This window comes from Conger conger, chromosome 16 (assembly GCF_963514075.1).
Source record: "Conger conger chromosome 16, fConCon1.1, whole genome shotgun sequence".
NCBI classification, from domain to species: Eukaryota; Metazoa; Chordata; class Actinopteri; order Anguilliformes; family Congridae; genus Conger; species Conger conger.
The window spans coordinates 27,512,117-27,533,136 of NC_083775.1; the positions used below are offsets into that span (position 1 = coordinate 27,512,117).

Genomic DNA, 21,020 nt, shown 5'->3' on the forward strand with positions numbered 1-21,020 from the left:
ACACTCACAGCAATGGCAATAGGCTGCCATGCAAGGCACCAGGAGCATTCGGGGGCTGGTACAGGAACACGTCAACACACCCAAGGCAGGATCGAACCGACTGCCAGACTGCTCTTACCTCCTGAGCCAATGTCACCTCAAACAAATATCCAGTTCTGTAAACCGATAGTTAGAAAACATATTAAAATTGAACCTTTACTTATACAGGGTAAAATGTTTAAAAGGTTAGAGAGCCCGTCCAGTGCCTTTTAAACCTTTTACTTTTACTTCTGAAAACATCAATAGTCAGTATGGATGTGGGGTTACACTGTAATGAGTTCTTGTGCAACTATTCATCAATAATTACCATAGATTTTAAACCTCAAATAGAGATTATGAAGGAGAAAATGTCTGCTGACAGTGATGCTAGTGTTCTAGTTCAGCTATGAAGAGCCATCGTCTGATTGCAGAAGAAAAGTATCCATACCTGGGAAACTGTCACCATTTGAATACTGCTCATAGCTTAATTAATAATTAAAAACTGGTACAGAATCACTTAGTCCAATCCTACCCAAAAGGGGCTGATATGGGTGCAGGTCTTTTTTGTTTTAGACCAGCACAAAACCCAACTGAAGACCTGGATGATAAAAGAACCAGGCATCTTCGTGCGGGGCAAAAACAAAAACCTGCACCGGCATCAGCCACTGTCGGATGAGGCTAGACATCCCAGATCTAAAGAAAATATCTCAGGGACAAAGCAAAGTAACAAAGTAAAGTATCCAACCAGAGGTTTAATGAAGAATCACGTTAAGGTTGCTGAACACATGCAATAACTGAAAAACGTTAAACCCAGTTCACAAAGCGGGACACAATGCCCAAATCTTGTATGGCACAGCCAAGACATGCCAATATAACAGACTGGTTAGCACTCAGTGACGAAAATGCATAGGAACCAAGAGCTTTTGTTAAATTGACAGGGGGAAATGGCTAAAGCTAAATTCCGCTCAATACCGGGAAGAATTTTGTCACACAGATTTATCAACGTGCAGACCATCTTGCTGTGTCATGCACCAAGGTGTCCAAGACACCATACGGAATACCATAGTTTGATAGCCTGTAAATTAAGCATCACGTTCTTATTCTAGATTCGTATACTTGCAAGTGATCAAATTCCACCTTACAGGAGAGAGGTGCTGATAAGAATTTTTTATTTTTTTTTCTAATCATTTATAAATTCATTTAAATGCAAATCATATCACAAGAACCCAGAACAAAATAAGAATGACAAAATAAGACAGGAGAGCAAGAAGACATTTGCTACAGGTTTGGTGTGGTGGTGACAACCAATAAAAACATACAAAATCATTCATATCATGCGGATCTGAGCACAGAAAAAAAAGAAAGAAAGAAAATGAACACACATTTTTAGTGTTTTTTGTACATTTTTGTAAACATGTCTAGATCGTTAAAACACAATATGGCAATTCGAAGGGAAAAATAAAAATACATGGAAACAAGATAATTCAATGTGGTAATCACAGGCATGAAAACACTGCATGGCAATAATGCTTTAGAGCCAAAAGTTATTATAAAAAAAAAAATTTACCCATTTTCCTTCCGCAATTGTAAACACTGTTTACAGTTGTATTATGGTTATACAATATGTTCGATGTGATCCAGAAAAATACCACAGTATCTGCGCTACATACATGAAAACCTGTCCCTGGTCATGAATGAACAGTGATATGAGGTATATAAAGGTCGATTTCATCCGTTTGTCTCGTGTCGTTAAAACACGGAGCATGATTGGAGTGGTCAGTCTTTGTTCCCTGTGATATTACAGCTGAGCGGTCCCAGCTAGGCTTCAGGGCTCTGCCGGTCACAGGTGTGGAGGGAGGGGCTCGGGAGAATAGAACTGAACAGATAACCTCCCCGCTGCAAACCAGCGGCAGTGGAAGACAAAGCAACCATCGTTCCGGCTACAAATCGAAGAATCGCCATCGAAATTATTACACTATCCTTCATTAGGCATGCAAATTGGGGCTTCCTCAACTATTTCTTTACAAAGAGGTGTGATGAGTTTGTTAGTTTTTTTTTTTTTCCAGCTTTTTGGCTTGTTAAAAGTAACGGGAAATAGTTTTTTTTTTTTTTTTTTTTTTTTTTTTTGCAAATTACAATTGCATCCACATGGGCTCATTGTGTCGGTTTGTCTGTTCAGTGGTACAGTGTTCTCTGGGCAATACTTTTACACTTACCTGATTAAATGGTGATAATTTACAAAGAGGTCCTCGTCCCCATTTAACCTGTTTACATATCTGATAACATCCAGGTGACAACGCAAAAACAATTCCCCCGCCCCGCCCCCCCCTCCCCCCTCCCCAATACTGCCCCACCCCACCCCCAGAGTGCCTCATAAGGCCATTCCAAAACTAAGAAACCCCCCCCACCCCCATCCCAACCGCCCCAACCTCCCCATCCCACCCAAACCCTGCCCACCCCAACACCGATCGGCTGACACATCATCCTCGAACAACTGGCGGCCCCAACCAACGTCTCTTTTTAAAAGCAAGTCAGTTCTCCCTCTTATCTGAATGGGCTGTTTCTTAAAAAAAAGAAGAAAAAAAAAAAGAAACAAAACAGGGAAAAAGTGCTCGTTAAAGAAACAGGTGGAGAAAGAAAGAGCGGGAGACGGAGCTGAAGAAACTTCCGGAAAATCTCCGGACGACGTCGCTACGCAATCGCTACCGAGCGCCAGGGTTCGACGCGGCCCACGCGGGCGGAGTTTCGCGACTGGGGGCTTCCCCCCCACCCGCCATCCCAGCGCCATTCGTAACAGTCCCATTTTTTTTTCTTTTTTAAATGCCCCATTGCTCGCTGCAACTCCAACCCTGTGACAAACTGAATGTGCGGGGGGACTCCACCACTTCCCTCTTCTAAACTGACCACAGGTCCTTTTTTTTTTTTTTACAAATTCCCTCCTCTATCACATTGCAGTCACCCCCCCACTCTGACATATACTGTACTCATAAATATATATGGCCCTTACTGAAAGAAACATGAGTGTTTCGCATTGACAAAAAGTACCATAATCTCCATTCAGCTAAGTGGAAAGTGTTCTTAGTGTAACCAAGCAGGCAGCATCATCATTTGTCGCACTCTGTTCTAAAGAAAAAAAACAAAAAAAAAAAACACCTTTGTTGCACTTGCAAACATACAGCTCTAAAAAGAAACTAACAATAATTAAAACAAAGAGTGCTCCTGCTGCATCTCACAATAAAATTCTCCTTATTACACTTTTTTCCTGAGTTATACTTTAAATCCTTGTAACAGACAATATCTTTTATTTTTTGCCATTTCATATCTGGGCTGTTCCCTGCCATCATTATCATTATTAATTATTTTTCACAATTGTAAAGTTGATTGCTAAAACACATAGGTTTGAGGGGAAAAGAAATGTCAAGCCAGTCCTTTGCTACACTAATATTTTTGCTTAAAAAGTACTTCTCCATCTATTAGTTAACGACCAGACCTAATTTTACACTAATGAATAAAACAGACTAAACACAGAGGGCGGGAAAAAAACAAAAACAAAAAAAAAAATTCAAAACATTGCATTTGAAGGAGGTCACACAGACCCATTCCGGTTCGATTTTATACAAACATTATAATGGCAGTGTAATAATTAAAACATAGCCTCATTAAAAAACAAAAAAAAAACATTAATAATAGTAATAACACAAGAAAAAAAAAAAATGAACAAACCTCCAAAACTAGGTCTACCGTCTCAGACCTTACCTGTAGCTTTGGCTTGTGGGAGTCTTGGATCTTGAACTAACTGGCTCATTGACATCAGCTAACAAACTAGTGAAACCTGAGAATTCTGTCACGGGAGTCCTAATCCTGTGGTCCACCTCTGCGTTCGAGTCAGTGCTGAACCCCAGGGGCACCCGGCTGCCCCCTTTGAACTGGGAGCCGAAGGCCTGGGCGAAGTTTTCCATCTGGTAAGGGGGCCGGAGGTCCACGCCCTTGGAGGGGTCGATGGGGGCCAGGTCCTGGGCCGGGAGCTGGTAGGCCGAGCTGCTCTTGGGCGGGCCGTCTTTGTGGCCGCCCAGGTCCGGGGGTGGGATCTGGAAGGCCCCGGGGGAGGACTGCTTCTCCAGCTGCTCGGTGAGCTCCTGAGAGGGGGTGAGCTGCTGGTGGTCCAGGCCGCCCAGGTGGAAGCTGGGCTGGGAGGAGGACGAGGAGGAAGAGGAGGGCCCCGCCAGCAGCATGCCGAAGTGCGGCTTCGGCAGGGGGCCGGGCGGGGCCGAGGTAAGGGCGTGGCCGAAGCCGCACTCCAGGGGGGCGGCGGCGTAGACGTGCTTGTCGGAGAAGAGCGGCGGGCTGGCGGAGGAGGCCGCGCCGGCGAAGGGCCCGCTGGGGCCCGACAGGAAGCTGGCGCTGTGGCTGGTGCGCTCCAGGGCCTGCAGGAGGAAGCGCGAGTACTCGTGCATGATCACCGCCTTCTCGCCCACCTTGTCGTCCTCGTCCCCGCCCTCAGGCGGCGGCGGCGCGGCTGGGTGCAGCTCCACGTGCTGGTCCCCGCCCAGGTCGAAGGGCACGTCGTGCGGCCCCTCGGCCTTCTGGGAGTAGTGGTCCAGCAGGCTCTGGAGGACCTCGTCCGGGATGCCCGACTTGTCGTGCTTGGGGTCGGAGGCCCCCATGGGGGAGGAGTCCAGCAGGCCGAGAGGGGCGTGGTCCAGGCCCCCGCCCACCACGGCACCCTGGATGACGGTGGGCTGCTGGGGCAGGTGGGCCACGCCCACCTCGTAGTCGCTGTTGGCGGCGGCGTGCAGGTAGCGCCGCTTCTTCAGGAACTGCATGGCGTCGTCGTAGTTGCTGCTGCTGGGCGGGGCCTGCTTGGCCTCGGGGCCCTGCATGAGCCCCATGCCGTCCATCACGCCCAGGGGCCCCGGCTTGCCGGAGGGGTCCTTTTCGGGGCCCTTGCGGTTGACCTTTTTGAAGAGCAGTTTGGGGGCGCGTCCGTGCAGGCCGCTGCCCGAGGCCTCGTAGTTCTGCAGGCCCAGGTCGCCGCCCGGCTCCCCCCCGGCCTCCGCGCCCTTCCTGCGCTTGCGCTCGCCGCCCTCCCCTTTGGACCTGCCCTTCTTACGGCCGGGGCCTCCGCCGTTTCCCTGAGCGAGGCCGTAGCCACCCTGCCCCATGTCACTCAGAGCCTGGTCCAGGGCCCCCGGGTCCAGCCCCTTCTTTATGGCTTCTCCACAGGTTCTTTTGTGCTTCAGCAGTCGATCCGTCCTGGAAAAATACTGAAACGGGACAGGCACACGTCAAAATTCAGGGGTTCTGCTCGATTAATCAAGACACGCACATTCTTTCGACCAGGGCTTCTCAACCCGGTTCCTCGAGATCTACCGTCCTGTAGGTTTTCACTCCGACCCCAACAAAGCACACCTCATTCAACAGCTAGAGATCTTGAGTTGGTAAGCAGAATTAGGTCTGCCAAATTAGGATTGAAAGAGTAGATTTCCAGGAACAGGGTTAGGCAGCCCTGATTTAAACCCTCAATGCCTTAACTTGTGCAAGTCTTAAGTACACAGACATCATAAGCTTTTGCATTGAGTGCCGATAGCAGGAGAGAATGTTCAGCATTAAACACACAACTCCATGACATTCATGGCCTGAAAATCATTAGTTTCAGGAACTAATTATGAAAACTTACGGACGATGTACCGTAAAACCTCAAATTGTGGCCGGGGTCTTTTATTTACTTAGGCTGCACAAAGCACAGGCCTTTATTAGGGGCAGGCTGGTATTCGAGGCAGGCCTTTATTTCTAATTAGGCTTCTGTTGTAGAATTTTATTCTTAGAAATAAAGTAAAAGGCTACACTTAAAGTGGGCCAACACTGTTCAACACTTCCTGTAACCATTCAGAAATCAATTAGTGTAGGCTAATCAGGAACACCGTTTGGTAAGTCATAGTGTCAGTCTTAACAGACTTAGTTTATTACAAATATTCTCAAACACAATAAATCACATGCAAGTCCAGAATCCATAAAACAACAACTTGCCAGACACGCCTTCATGAACAATAACAAATTAGCGTAGATAACAGCAAGTTAAGGATCTTTTTTTCCTAAAGTGCGTTTTATTGTGAGACATGCGTTTCGTTTGGAGCAGCATAACTGTAGGCTATCAAAAGATTTTCGCTTTGGTTTGGGATTTAATTTACTTTTGGACTGTTTGATTCTATTGCTAAATGTTGGGACTGATGGGCACTGAAATCTGGGGGGTATTTGATGGTTCACTGTTAAGTTGTAATGTAGTTGAAAGAGTGTTGGGATTTCCACCCGTCTGTTTATTGCGAGCCATGGCAGCCGCTTTCATTCATTCATTGAATATACGAAATACATGGAAACCTTATTGCGTAGCCAAGTAGCCTAAAGTTCATTTTTAATTTTGCCTGATTTACTTTTTATTAAATTTGTAGGCTGGAATGCCTTCGCGGCAACAATTGTGTTTAAATGTATACTGCTTCAGCCTTTGGCAAGCTACTCAGAAAGCGACTGGTAGCTTGAGAGCAACGTGTTGGGAGACCCATGGTGTAGGACAACAACTTTTCATTGGCAACAGTATTAAACCGACCTACAATATAAAATATTAAGAAGAGCTCTTTTATTTCATCGAGTTAAATCGAGACAATGTCTTCTAGTGCTCATGGACTGATAGCCCTACTGGTAGGCAATATTACCCCGGCTTGTATTTGGGGGGCGGCCTTTATTTGTCCGAATCGACCACGCCCCCGGCTATTATCCGAGGCCCGCCTTCAAATAGAATCCCGGACACAATTTGAGGATTTACGGCAAGTGAAATTAGCATAGATATAGACAGCACTCACCTGTTGGCAGGTGTCACATTTGTATGGCTTTTCTCCGCTGTGAGTCCTCTTGTGCCTCTCCATGTGGTACTTCTGAATGAACCGCATGTTACACTGGTCACAGCTGAAGGGCTTCTCTCCTGCAGCACAGATTACAACGAATCAACCACGGTCAGTGAAACACACACAACCAAATCAACCACGGTCAGAGGAAAAAACACAACAAAATCAACCACAGTCAGTGGAACACAGACAACCAAATCAACCAGTCAGTGGAACACAGACAACCAAATCAACCATGGTCACTGGACCACATGGTCAATTAAAACAGTCAGTCACTGGAACACCCTCAACCAATTTAACCAGGGTCACAAGAGCACCTCGTCTCAAAGACGACCATGGAGTCTGGTGTGGATTTTTGTTCAAGCCCAGCACTGAACACCCATTTCAGCTAATCATGGTCTTAAATGTAAGCCTCCCCCACACAGGCCTCTCTCAAATAAGACATGGAGGGGATTCCCATACTGCAATTACTGCTTATCCTTACTTGAAAACGGAGACCACAACCCCAAAAACCTACACTTTAACCGACAGAGTACAGTTTCACCCGCACAGGACATGTTCCTGTTACAGGAATCAGGGATTCATTTACATTTATGCTTTGAAATTTAGGAAGTGCTTGTATATAAAGGGGCTAGAGTGGAGGCAGGTCAAATCAAAGTCAAAAACAAGTCAAAGACACAGACAAAAACAAAAACAGTCGGAGACAAAAACAAATTCAAAGACAAAAACAAAGTCAAAAGGCAAACGCAAGTAGTTTTTCCTACTCTTCCCAGGACTCACCGCTGTGTATCTTCTCGTGCCGCTGCAGAAGGTACTTCTGGATGAAGCTCATGTTACACTGACTGCACCTGAAAGGCCTTTCTCCTGAAACAAGAGAGACAGAGCACACACAAGTCAACACCACTCTGAACACCTCACCCCACGCCACTGTACAGAGCACCTGACTCAACATCGACACCTTCCTGTTATCATGCAGTACCTGTTGAGCCCTTGGTTTTCTAAGACAAGCGAGGAAAACCCTTTTGTTGCACTTGAGGTATCTGGGTTGGGCTTGAAAAACAGTAAAGTGGCATGAATTTTAATTCCAAGAGGTTTGCTGCTTTGGTTGGCCGTTCAAAGAATTTGCGCAGAACCTCCGACTATTCCAGCATTTTCATTTTTACAGAATTTGCAACTCGTCACGATCTAATTTCAGAGACTTCAAAGGACCCATTTACATCAAAAGATCCTACGAAAAGAACTCCTAATATGATACAAACAGTAATAACTTTCACAAAAATATGGAGAAAAGTCAAAACAAAAAGGGAGCTGACAACACGGAGAACACAAAGCCGCGCGTTCGTCTTCTGAAACGGCTGAAGGAATAGGCGGTAAAGCCGTAAGTCCCGGAGACGGAGGAGGTGCAGGGCCCAGGCGGCCGGGCGTAGCCCCATACCCGTGTGGATGAGCACGTGTCGGCGCAGGTGGTAGGAGCTCCTGAAGGCTGCGTTGCAGTGCTCGCAGATGTGCGGCTTGGAGCCCGGCGAGAGGCTGCCCAAATCGCCGTCCAGCATCATTGACTGCGGACAGAGGAGAGGGGTACGGGGTTAGTTTTTTTTTTTTTTTTACGATCTCCTCTCCCATTCTCCCACGACAATGACCGCATGCTCAAGTCTACCCCACGCACCACTCCAGACTTCAGACAATACCACTCGGGTCTCATTGTTCCCCTGTCACTTAAGACACTAGAACTAACGCAGACAGAGTCTAGGGCAGATTTGTAGGAGCAGGGATACCGGCTGCATAATGCATGAAGGCGAAGACCGTTTACAACACTAACCGGAAGCAGACTCACAGCAGCTACAACACTGTGCTTTCATCGGCAAAATGACTGATGCCTCAATTAGTTTAACTTGCAGAACGGTAACATGTACCGTGGCAAAAACAGTACATGACATTATATTTAGCCTCATGCACCAGAGACTAATTCAAGGATGGGCAGCATTTTCAATGCATGTATTTGAAATACAAATTTGAATGCATGTCTGTCACATGCAACATGAGTTGCTTGTCTCTCTCCACAGTGCATACCTCCGTTCCAACTTCAAAGTTCAAGAACCATTTTGACCAACATGAATATATTCGGGAGGTATTCTGTAATTTAGTAAGCTGCACGTCGCTGCTTTCTGTATTTCTTCCCATTCCGGGTAACACTAACAGAATGGAAGGTTCTGGAACGTCAGAGGAGGAAATGGGGCCCTCTGAGGCCGGAGCCCGAGGAAACGGCCGTGGGCGGCACGCACCTTTGAGGAGTCCCCTCGTTTCCTCCGGGGCTTCCCCTCCTGGCTGTCGCCGTTTGACCTCCGACCCCTTCTCCCCGAGGAGTCTTTCACCAATCTCTGTGACAGCTGCAGGGACGACAAAGAGAAAGGAAATCAGTACGAGCGAGAGCAAGAGCGCACGAGGGAGAGAGAGAAAGAGAGAGAGAAAGAGGGAGAGGGTGAGAGAGAACCCAAATACGGGTGACAAAGGCTGCACCCGCCCCATTGAACGCGGGACAGCTTGTGGAGGAGCTGAGAAGTAGAGTAATAAACCCAAATTTACGGTCCCCTTGCTACCGCATCGGAGGTCACGGCTATGCCATTGCGGGAGGGCCGCAGACACAGGGCCGGTACGCAGCTGCAAACAAACCCAAAAGACCTCACATTCACCTCCAGCACAAGCTACACACAACACAGCACTGGGAGCATTAAAGTCCAACATTTCTAAGGGGGAAAGGTACTCACTTTTCACACTAACTGGGAATAAATGGAGATGGCTTCAATTAACTGAATTCATTTAAAGCAGTTCACTATTTAAAAGTCTCACCATGGATGGAAGTAAGTAAGAGTTCATTTTGACAATTTACCCGAACATATAAATTGGATTTAGTCTTCCCCAAAGCTTGCTCTACATCTGAATAAAAGGTCTGCGGGAGACTAAGTCTTCATCAAAATGGTGAGCTGGCTGGTGTTTGTTTTGCGGGAACAGACAATGCGTGCTGAACAATAAAAGAATACCAGCATGCTCCTATTATGCTGCCAAGTTAATTGAATCTGTTTCAACAGCTAACAAACACAATGCTATATTTTTAAGAACTAATGTATAGTCATGTTAGTGAGCTTTTAAACACCTACAGGGGACATGAATCAAGGGATTTTTCAGAAGCCTTTTCAGAAGGGCAGAAATTGCTAATTTTCCTAAATAAAATAGATCTCATTTTATCCAGACAGCATTTTAATTAAAATGTTGTGCTTTACAAAACGACTGACTTTAGCAATTCATTAGCATTACAAAAACACAGAACTTGCCAAATGATTATTCTGTTCCTCCTTTCGTGTTAAACGAAACATAAAAATAAACCTAGAGACGAAAGACTGTGTTAAGCGTCACATTTGGAAGTGTGCATACGCGTATATGTACTACTCTGAAGGCCCTACAGAGAAATGGACTTCCCGAACACGGCATAAACCCACGAGGTGTTTAAACATTCTGTAGCCATCTGTGACTAAAATCAAACCAGTGACGCCATACAAGAATACACACTGCATTAACAGCAATTATGTTTGTCGGGCAATAGAGCCCATCATTCATACTGCAGGTATCAATGTAGTGTTACAGCGATGCACTCTAGTTGAGGATCTCAAACGCTAGCCTCAATGGTGTTGATGCATGTGGTTCATGTGTATTTTGATTGTCTGTTTCATCACTTTCACTCAGTTGTATGCCAGTCCTTCACAAGCTGACACAATGCAGTAAAATGAAGTGTCCTTTTGTAATGATTATATTCACTGGCACCAATGACGCTGGAAACTCCCCGCTTTCAGCAATGGAACCAACCGTACTTCAGAGAAGTAAATCTAAAATTTTGATTTGCCTCATTTACGTCCTGATGGTTCACAAATACTGTGGCACGATTCACGGTCCACCAAGCCGAACCTCGCAGCAGACATGAAAATAATATATATTTTTTTTAAACCATAATTGCATTGAGCTGCGCGGGCCAAAATAAACCAAGATTAATTTTCCCCTAATCAAAGACAGATGCAGTGTGAATCAAGGGTTACCCAGAAACAACGCCTCAAGGAATTCCTCAGAACACGGCCACTGAACCCTTCCCTCCGGGTCGTTCCTAGCGTTTCTCGCGGTCGAAAACCAAAAAGACGTCTAAAAAACCCCCAAGCTGCAGCCTTCCGTTTTCACTCGGAAGCCGCCATTTTCTGTTTTGTCTCGCTGTGACTCGGTTTTTTACGCGCGATATCCGTTCCTAGGCTTTTCTAGCAGATTCTGTTACATAAACTATACTGAAAACTGTATGGTGAAGGCGATGAACGTTATTTCAGGCTTCGTACGCCGTGCCAAGTCCCCCGCGTGGAAGGCCTGGCTATTGTTAGACGGAGAGCCGAGGGTTCGACAGCTGGACGCTGGTTTCCGCAAGACGTCGAGCAGAAGAGCCTCGCCAGGATTCCTTTGTGCTGACAGGCGCAAAATGACATCACACTCTCTCAAGTAAAAGGTTCAGATTTCTGGAGCACTGAATCCATTTATATTGCTGTTATTCCTGGACTAAGACCACAGACACCCGGTATGGACTATGGACCGACCCAGTGCCCCCCCCCCCCCCATGTCACCCAGCATTTGGACTGACCCAGTTCAGGCTTTTCAAGCCTATGCCATGGTAGCCCAGTCTATCACCCCCCATTGAGTATTTCCAGGATGTTGCACCAAGCATGTTTCAGCAATACGATTCTAAAATAACGCTGAACATACAGCTAATATTAAACTCTCCGCTTCCTTGGTTACATAGTTGTTTTTTTTTAACCTTAAACTTGACCCGCCGGGTTTCTCAGGGAGGTGACCTGCAAAAACAACCACGACCCCCTAAAATCTGCCGCAGGCGAATGCTTTCATACGTCAACCATGAACAACTAGTTTGTAACGTTTATGAATAAGCGGGAACAAATGGTGACTTGGGGTCCAAAGCCTTGGCAAAAAGAGACATAAGTGTCTGTGCAGCACTCTATCCAACCTCCTCGTGTTTCTGTTCCTCCTCCGTACTTTGATCATGGAACTTTTCTGGAAGGAGAGGGGAAGTATACTTTTCAGTTTACCGACATTAGCCACATCTACGCATTCTGGAAGCGTTCAATTCACACCTCCACCAGTATTTTTAGATGCGGGGGGGGGGGGGGGGGCCAGACAAAAGTTCAAGAACAGAACACGAGGAAGCACCTGGGATGACCTCAGTTCAGTGTGCATTTTTCCACTCTTTACATCTGATGATGAAAGCATATTCTTCTTTTACTGAAGGAGAACATGTGTGAAAACCCTTCTGGTTGTACAGAGCAGACCACTGATTGAGCTAAGAGCTTCTAGCTTGAGAGCTACTATAAAGCCTGTACATTACACTGTAATACAGGACAAGTGGATAATTATGTAAACAGCACATACTAGGTACAGACCGCTGACATTTAAGTGAACGCCACAAGGTACCTTCCGCCATTCATTTCCCCTAAACACCGGGTGTTCATTAACTCACGGTTCTGTACAAATGAACAAATAAAGCAGAGAACTAGACTGGGGTGCATTACAGATTTTTAGATGCATGGTCAAAGAGGGTTCTGTTGATATGCGTATGTCCGTTTCAGAGTTTGTTTGTGCCATTAAGTAACTGCATAAACTAAGGCAAAAAGACTTAATTCATGTTGTCAACAACCACCCCAAGCCCAGTCCCCCCTCACCCCCAACCACCACTTGACCCTCCTTCTACCCCCACCCCCCTCAAAAACAACAAAAAAATATTAATTTTCTTCACGCAAGGCAAAAATATCATTCATGTTGTCAACAACCACCCCAAGCCCAGTTCCCCCTCGCACCCAACCACCACTTGACCCTCCTTCTACCCCCACCCCCCTCGAAAACAAAAACAAAAAAAATCTTCATTTTCTTCACGTAGTGACACACCGAACTCAAATGCACCCCTAACCATACTCACGTTGCCGAGGCTCAGGTCGTGCGCCAGCAGGTTCTGGTGGTGGTGGTGGTGGTGGTGGTGGTGGTGGTTGCCGAGCGACGCCTCCATCAGCAGGTCGCCGCCCTTGGCCGAGCAGCCCGGGTAGAGCGGCAGGCGGTAGTCCAGCTCCGTCAGCTTCTCCTGCTTGATGGAGGCGCCGTGGACGTAGTCCAGGCTGCAGTCGGGCGAGTCGCGCTCCTTCTTCAGCACCATCTCCTGCGGGGCCAGCTCGTGGAGCACGGACGGGGCCGAGGCCATGCGCGTGAAGCTGGTGACGGGAGGCAGGTGGCTGAACATCAGCATGCCCGGGGCGAAGTTGGGCTCCATCGCCCCGTTGCGGAGGAACTCGTTGCCCAGCTTGTCTTGGATAATGCTCATGGCGGGTCTTCGTCAGGGGCGGGGGAGAGGGGGGAAGGGGGGGAGCCAAACTTAACTGGAGCCAACTGCAAATACACTGGGAGAAGAACGTACAATTAGGTGATGAGTTTAACCCGTTATGGAATAAGGCGCCCTATAGAAAGGCCGAGGAACCACAATTAATTTTAACAGTCATGCGTCTTCAAAAACAGGCACATGATTGAATACAACGCTGGCGTCGTATCCGCCTGTTAAGAGAGATATAACAGCCTGTAGCGTAAGGTAAGGTAAAGGTAAAGGTAAAGGACTGGGACACGCAAGGTCGGTGGTTCTAATCCCGGAGTAGCCACAATATGATCCGCACAGCCGTTGGGCCCTTGAGCAAGGCCCTTAACCCTGCATTGCTCCAGGGGAGGACTGTCTCCTGCTTAGTCTAATCAACTGTACGTCGCTCTGGATAAGAGCGTCTGCCAAATGCCAATAATGTTATGTAATGTCACGAGAGATGTAACGTGCAGGTTGTATCCGCCCATAAGGGGTTAAAAAGTTAAAGAGTCTTGAAATGGTTCTGTGAGTGCAAGAAAAAAAAGTACACTTTTGGTTGTTTCTGCTTCTCTTGGCATGCAGGCCTGCACATTTCAGGGGGGAAAAAGGAAGGCTTTCACAGGCCCGGTCACTGGACGAGGCCCAAGAGCGAATAGCAGCCCCCCCCCCCCCATTTTGATTTTGGAGGCCCGAATAAAATTGATATATATATATTTTTTTTTTTTTTTATAGGGCCCCCAAAAGGTTAGCAGCAATCCTGTTGGGATGTGCCCGATATGTCTGACTAAGTATTTCATTTATTTCATCAACTAGAGTTTCAATTACATATGGAATGGCAACTAAGGTCATCTATTAACTGTTCTCCAAAGGGAAGACCTTGATTTCCTGCAGCAGACATAGTGAAGGTAACAGCAGGAGCAGAAGGTAAAGGATTCTGACTTGCTCAAGGAAAGGTGGCATGAACCCCATGAGGTGGTGAGGACGCTGTGTTTAGGGAACACAGCAGGACCTCAGACACCCCAAAGCCTGATAAATCAGTCACGCTCCAGTAAGTATGGCTACTCTCCCAGAGTAGCATAGGCCACTAAACTCAGAGCAGAGACAAAAGCTCCTGTACCCATCTATTTTCCACTTTTGAGTTGATGGATATTTGTTGATCTCATTCATCAACTACACACATATACATACACATATACAAATATACATACATATATACGAAATCACAGGTTGATTGTGAATTTCAGATTCATTTTGTTAGGCACATTTTTAAGCAAAAAAAATAAAATATGTTTATTAGACATTCCTTACACCGCAGTATATAAACCGTTTGCAGTTAAAATGCAAATTGGATTGACGAGAGTGTTCTTTTACGGTCTGCCTGATGGGATTAGGAAAGACTGGGTACGCAACCACAAGCTATCAACGTGATTAAAAATCATCCACTGACAATAAATGAGTGGCAGTCGGCAGCACTCGGCCCAGGTGAGGAACAGCAGGACTTATCTATGGGGTTATCGCAGGACACATTAAAGGCTAAATCTGGCGTCACTTCCTGTCTGGTCAGATCAACGTAGATCAAAGACTGCTCAAGCTAGTTGGACAGTAAAGCTCTTACCCTAGAGAGCACACGCTCCAGTGATATTAACTGGCCTTGCGACCTGCACGCGTTTCCCGCCAGTGTTAGAGTACCCCCATTTCTTTAAGTCTGTGAGTAAAAGTAACAGCTGGACAAGGAATCACCTCCTCTTTAAGGCACAGAGCCGACGGTAGTTGACAGGGCAATGCGTCACCGGTGATCGGAACATGAGTCAGATCCGTATTCTGCGAGAAATTAAAAAGTCTAGTGTGAATACAAGGCACAGGGTAGCTCACCACTTCGAACCTCCATTTCCGAACGAGAGCGAAAACAATACTGAGGTTCACCCATTTTAACGCTGCTTAAGCGAAGTGCGCGCGTCTAGTCGCCGGGAGACTATCTTACTTTGCCCTGTTATACACAGAGACTTGCACTTGATTGTGTCAATGTGAGGTCAGATAATTTTAGCCATACCTATCAGGTAAATATATTTGACCTACAATTAAACTTACATTGCCGAGCCAAGTTTCTTTAAAACATCTTCGTCGTAGGAATCTTTGTCGCAAGGACAAAGCGCAAATATATCATACTTGTTAAGCTGACAGTGAACCGCTTTTGTAATAATGGTTAGACATACTAAAATAGAACAAAATGTATATTCCGAGATTATTAAATGTCACTTTACGTAGTTGCATCTTGTATGAAACACTACTTGTCAGATCAGTCTTCTATAATCGGCAAATTTCCTTCGATAAACACACGACAGCAACATAAGCGGTAAGCGGCTGAATTATTCAGCATTGCTGAGCACAGCAGTGCCAGATAGTTTACATAATGCGGTTGAGAATACTGATCATTTCCTGATGCAACTCTGAGGTACTGCGGCAGTAAGGCCTGGTGAAATTTTAGCTGTGTTTATGAATGCATAAGGTCTCTCTCAAACGACATTCTCTAAGCCGATACTATAGGGATTAATACGGCGGGCAAAGATGCACGAAACTATTCGGTAAACAATGGCATCACGTTGATGTTGATTTTTCCAGAATACCCTCTGGGCATTCACAATGCCTTTACTGATAAAGTTACGCGTTATTCAATCTGGCATTGAACAAAACATCAAAGCAGCACTGCTTTCAGGTGACACTAACATCAATGATGCCAGTGTCGAAATCAAGACAACTATATCAGCTTGATGTGAATGCCAAAGTACAATTTAACAAATAAATATTAGCTCACTAACGTTAACGGTGTGTGTTTCTAATTTAGGAAAAATGAACTATCACTTGATGCAAGTGGTTCTGCGTTCAGAAAGGTTGATGTCACTAATGATAAGCAATACTGCAAGCCTGCTCAGGAGATGAGAACATAGTTTGTGTTAACCAACTAGCTAACGTACCTACATTAGGCATGGTAAACCGTTTTCATGCTATACATCTTATGAAAAAGCATTTTAATTGTGGCCTGTACAAGACACGTCACCTAATCTCTCGTGGGATGGTCTTAACCTTAACGTTACCTCACGGGCAAGTTTATTGTCTACGTTCATAAACAGAGCTAACAATACACCCATTTGTTGAGGATGAGGGGATATTCGTATTTTGGAGAATGCCGGTAGTTTGTCGTGCATTTGTTGAATATATGCACAGATTAGCGTGTTTATCAGTAGGCTAAGTATTCTACTGGACTAACGCTAGATTGTTATATTTCCTAGACTAGTTCATGAGCACTGTGTTAATTTAGTCGGTTAGCGGTTGCTAAATGTAGTCTTTCGTGTTCGCGAACATAAGATAACGTCACTAAGTTAATCATGAAAGGACAATCTAGCTGGCTAGCGAACGTTAGCTTGCTTCAGGAAATTCGCTTACGTTATCAGCCAACTAGCTCCCTTGCCACCTAAAACTAACTAGGAAACGTTAGCCAGCTTAAAATCAAATAAAACTAAAAGCACTGCTTGTCTGCCCATTAGCTCGAACATTACAAAAAAAATCGAATCAATTACAAAATCAAGTGGCACACATTGCACAAAATATGCGAATTAAAGCCCTAGCGTTAAAGGTCAAAGTGGTATAGTTAGCTAGCTAACTAACGTTAGCTGTTAAACAAACCGTTATTGTGGTATCCATATTCATATATTGCCTTGTCTCACAAAGGGCCTAGCACGCTAACGACGTTAGCCAGCTAGCTAAGTAAACCACAACATAGAAAGAAGGCGCACATATTTTTCCAATCACTTTTCTTAGTAAGCTAACCGGCCAATAGGCATGCTGTCGATAATTTATTGGGGGAAAAGTTAAAATATTGCACTGATTATACGATAACTTTTATACTAATGTAAGCTAAACCACCCAATCAATCCACATCGGTTCAAAAACACAAGGACGTGGGATATTAAATAGCCATAATGGTGCAGCTACGCAAGCAGTAACGTTAACCCCATAATAAATGGCCCATGCAACACTGCCGAACAATTGATGCTCGCCTCTCGGCACATCTACCGCTAGCTAGCTAGCTAACTGGCGGTGTGTTTCGTCTTATGGTAATAGCCGGTCATTTTCCCGGCTTGATTTTTAGCCTAAGGTCGTTTTTACATTTCGCTCACCAGTACATGACCACCGCTGGCCCTTTTCTGTTTGTATTTTTTCCTCTGGATCGTTCCTTTGAGTCTTCAAAGCCCAAACATTGTTCTACTGCAGCTGCTACCCTCCTCCATCTTGTCTCAGCGCGGGGAATTATGGGTATAGCGGACGGGTCCTGCGAGGAGACAGACGAGCGCCGTGATCCGGGGCAGGGGAGCAGTGGCCGACAGTGAACTGCGTTAAAGGACACGCGGGTGGCCCTACACGTGAAGGAGAAACAGTACTTCACCGCATGCCTTTCCACATTATTCAGCATAACAAAACCCCCCCTCCCTCAGCTTCCGATCTGAAATGATTTCCATTATATTTTGGGCGCCTTTGGAACATATAAGCATATCATTTCTAATATTTCACATTTCCTAAATTCATTATTTTTTTTGTTATTCATTAAAATCCATATGTTTTATGATTATAACTAGTTTCTGTTGTAATTAAGTAGATGTAGGGTCGGCTAAATGTGTCATTTACTATTTGACGAACAATGAAACAATAGTAGGTTAATAATAAAATGTGTTATAAAAAGTTACTTTAAAAAGTAGGACACCCTTCACATGACAAATGCTAATAAATTGTCCTAGATATTGTGTCAAAATGTAACAGAAAAGAAATGATCCTGAAACAGTATTATGCTATTAATTGGTACAGCGAGGATCCCTAGCGAGTGCAGCTAGGCCTAGCACAGAATGGCCAGGGTTTGAAGGGGTAACAGTTCCGAATCTGACTAACAAAAGATGTATGCTTTGGAAACAGTATTGAAAATGTGCTCACTTGGCTGAGGTACTGCTCCTGTGATCTCCCGAGGCTAGTAAGGTAAATGCCAGCTTTTCAATCACCCCCAACCCCCCACTATTTTTTTTTTCTTCCTACTTTGGAATCTGCGATTATGCCTCCAATTTCACCGCTGTGCTGTCCACGCCCACGCAAGGACCACTGCGGTTCAAATGGTAGCACTCCCCTGGCACATGCACCCACAAACCAGTGGCTATTCATTCAAATTACATGCCACACAGTACTAGTTAATGCCAGCTGTCTCACAGCACAAAGCCTACCCATTTCGCGTATACCTGTAGGCTTAATTGTCCGTGTGATGTTTCGTTTAATTTCAGCGAGAGAGATAATTAAACTGGAGACAGTATATTTCGTGTCGAAAATATAGAAGATTTGCTTGTGTCCACTGACGCTTCTGAAGAGAACTCGCATCACTGTGAAAAATGAGAAGGTTCAGGGTCCAACGTGTTTAAATATACATAATCGTTCCTAGCCCAGCATTCCAAGGGAGGTCACACAAGGGAATGCGGCAACTCACAGACAGATATGTGATGACATCACTCTCCTGGGAAAGCCAGTACATTACAGGAGCTGATGTATATACTGCGTATGAATTGATAAACTCAGTCGAGCATTCTCCGCTGCTTCAGTCATTTTCATCTCCTAACCCTGTAACGGAAACCACGGTCACGAAGCCTGTCACTTTCCAGCCAGGGAGAGATGTGGTTTTCATGAGATTTTATCAAACTGTTCAATTTAGGCCAAGACTCAGAATAAATAAACAATTCCTTGCACATTTTCATGCAGGGATGTAGCCATTTCAGCTCTGCGGGAGGAAAACCCACAGAAGGAAAACCAGGAGAAACTGCAGCAGCTCATCATGATTCATATTCCCCACCTGTGTTTAATATAAAAACATTCACGCACTCACACAAACAGCTTACACAGGCTATGACTGCAAAGTCTTATACAACCGGCCTTATACCAAGTAAGACATACTTCATGGGAAAACCAACATCACTGAAACGAGAAGCTCCAGACCATCCTGCTTATCGTATCCATGGATTTTTGCAGTTAACAAGTTGAAGGAAGAGATAATAAATGACATCTCCCAGTCATGGTATTATTAGGTATTCAAAGTGGTTCCTCTGTCGTGGGACTGTGAATAGATGGTTATTCCTTCACATGTTACAGCCCCCCCCCCCCCCCCCCCATCCCACCCCACCCCAACCCCAGATCATCTATAATTCAGCAGCAGGGGCATTAGCCGGCACATCCCCTGCGGAAGGCTCATGTAAAATTGGATTATTAAATATTTTATCACATTGTTTATTTATTATTGGAAGCCAGGGATGAGATGATTGACTTCCCAAGGTGAGTGATTATGGCCTTGAGCAGTGTGTGTGTGTGTGTGTTGTGTGTGTGTGAGAGTGAGAGAGAGAGAGAGAGAGAGAGAGAGAGACTGCACTGTGGGGGACAGGGAGGGGGTGGGTTTAGTCAGGGCCTCCCCATTCAGCGGTGCTGATGACAACTATTATAGCAGTGCTGGAAATGCAAACCTATACATTCCTGAATTAAACCAATATGTGCCCATTTAAATTATGCCGTGATCCAGGTGCACTATCTTTCAAAAGTTTGGCATCCCAGATACATTTTTGAAAGAAATTTATATTGATATTTGAAATTCACCAAGGTATTAAATTGATTAAAATAATTACAAAGTCCCATTTTCAGCAGACATTACTCCATTGTACGAACAACACACTGTTACTTCATCCTTAAATAATCATGTTAATGTGCTAATTTGGTCCTGGAGAAACCACTCCCATTATATTAAGCACAGCTGAAATCAATTGTGCAGTTTAATGAAGCTAAAATATATCTTTCGTTCAGTTGCTACACTATCTAGTACATGGCATTCATAAAGTTAAAAATTAGTTTAAAAATAGTGAAAAGAAACAGCTTTCTCCAGAATCTCATTAGTCAATGCTCTTTTCAGAGATGAACCCCATTTCATGTGTGAGATTGCCAAGAAAATGAAGATTTCATACAAAGGTGTGTACTACTGTCTTGAATGAGGAGAGAATACTGAATCTAACCAGGATATAAAGAGAGTTAGTTGTTGGTGTTTGTCAACATGAGGACCAGATTAGTTCCAATGAAAGTCAAGGAAGCCACTATGAGGCTGAGAAATGAGAAGAAGAAAAAAACAGTCAGATACATATACCAAACTTTCCCGCTTATCAAACACAACTGTTTGAAATATCATTAAGAAAGAGAGCACTGGTGAGCTCAATATTCACAAAGGGCCTGGTAGGCTAAGGAAGACTCTACAGTTGAGGACTGAAGAATTCTCGCCATAATGAAGAAAAACCCCCAAACGCCTGTCCCACAGATCGGAATGCCTCTTCTGGAAGATGTGGATGTGTCAAAGACTACTGTCCTCAGATGACTTCACAAACAGAACAACAGAGGCTACACTGCAAGATGCAAACCACTAGTTAGCCACAAAAAACAGGATGGTCAGGTTACAGTTTGCTAAGAAGTACCTAAAAGATTCGGCAGAGTTTTGGAAAAAAGGTCTTATGGACAGATACAACCATGATTCACGTGTATAGGCGTGGTGGCAACATTTGAGCACAAAAAAGAGTGGTGGCAAGAGCAAAGTATGGAGCCCAAAAGGAACTGCCCAA

At 45.0% G+C, this 21,020-nt stretch overlaps 1 protein-coding gene across 1 annotated transcript; it reads right to left on the reverse strand.

Annotated features, from left to right (window-relative positions):
• Positions 1-2,482: 2,482 nt before the first annotated feature.
• On the reverse strand, positions 2,483-17,635 carry LOC133114829 (zinc finger protein 281-like). Its single transcript, XM_061224501.1, has 7 exons — positions 17,523-17,635; positions 12,928-13,399; positions 9,197-9,301; positions 8,350-8,473; positions 7,695-7,778; positions 6,873-6,991; positions 2,483-5,282 (listed from the first exon to the last, which is right to left on the reverse strand). The coding sequence occupies exons 2-7, from the start codon at positions 13,321-13,323 to the stop codon at positions 3,771-3,773; spliced, it is 2,340 nt and encodes a 779-aa protein (XP_061080485.1). The 5' UTR covers positions 13,324-13,399; positions 17,523-17,635; the 3' UTR covers positions 2,483-3,770.
• Between the last annotated feature and the right edge of the window lie 3,385 nt (positions 17,636-21,020).

Coding starts and splice junctions, on each gene's coding strand:
- LOC133114829 (XM_061224501.1), bottom strand. CDS start 13,323: ATGAGCATTATCCAAGACAAGCTGGGCAACGAGTTCCTCCGCAACGGG. Junction 9,302..12,927: donor ACGACCTGAGCCTCGGCAAC/GTGAGTATGGTT, acceptor TCGTCCCTGCAG/CTGTCACAGAGATTGGTGAA. Junction 6,992..7,694: donor GCACGAGAAGATACACAGCG/GTGAGTCCTGGG, acceptor TCTGTGCTGCAG/GAGAGAAGCCCTTCAGCTGT.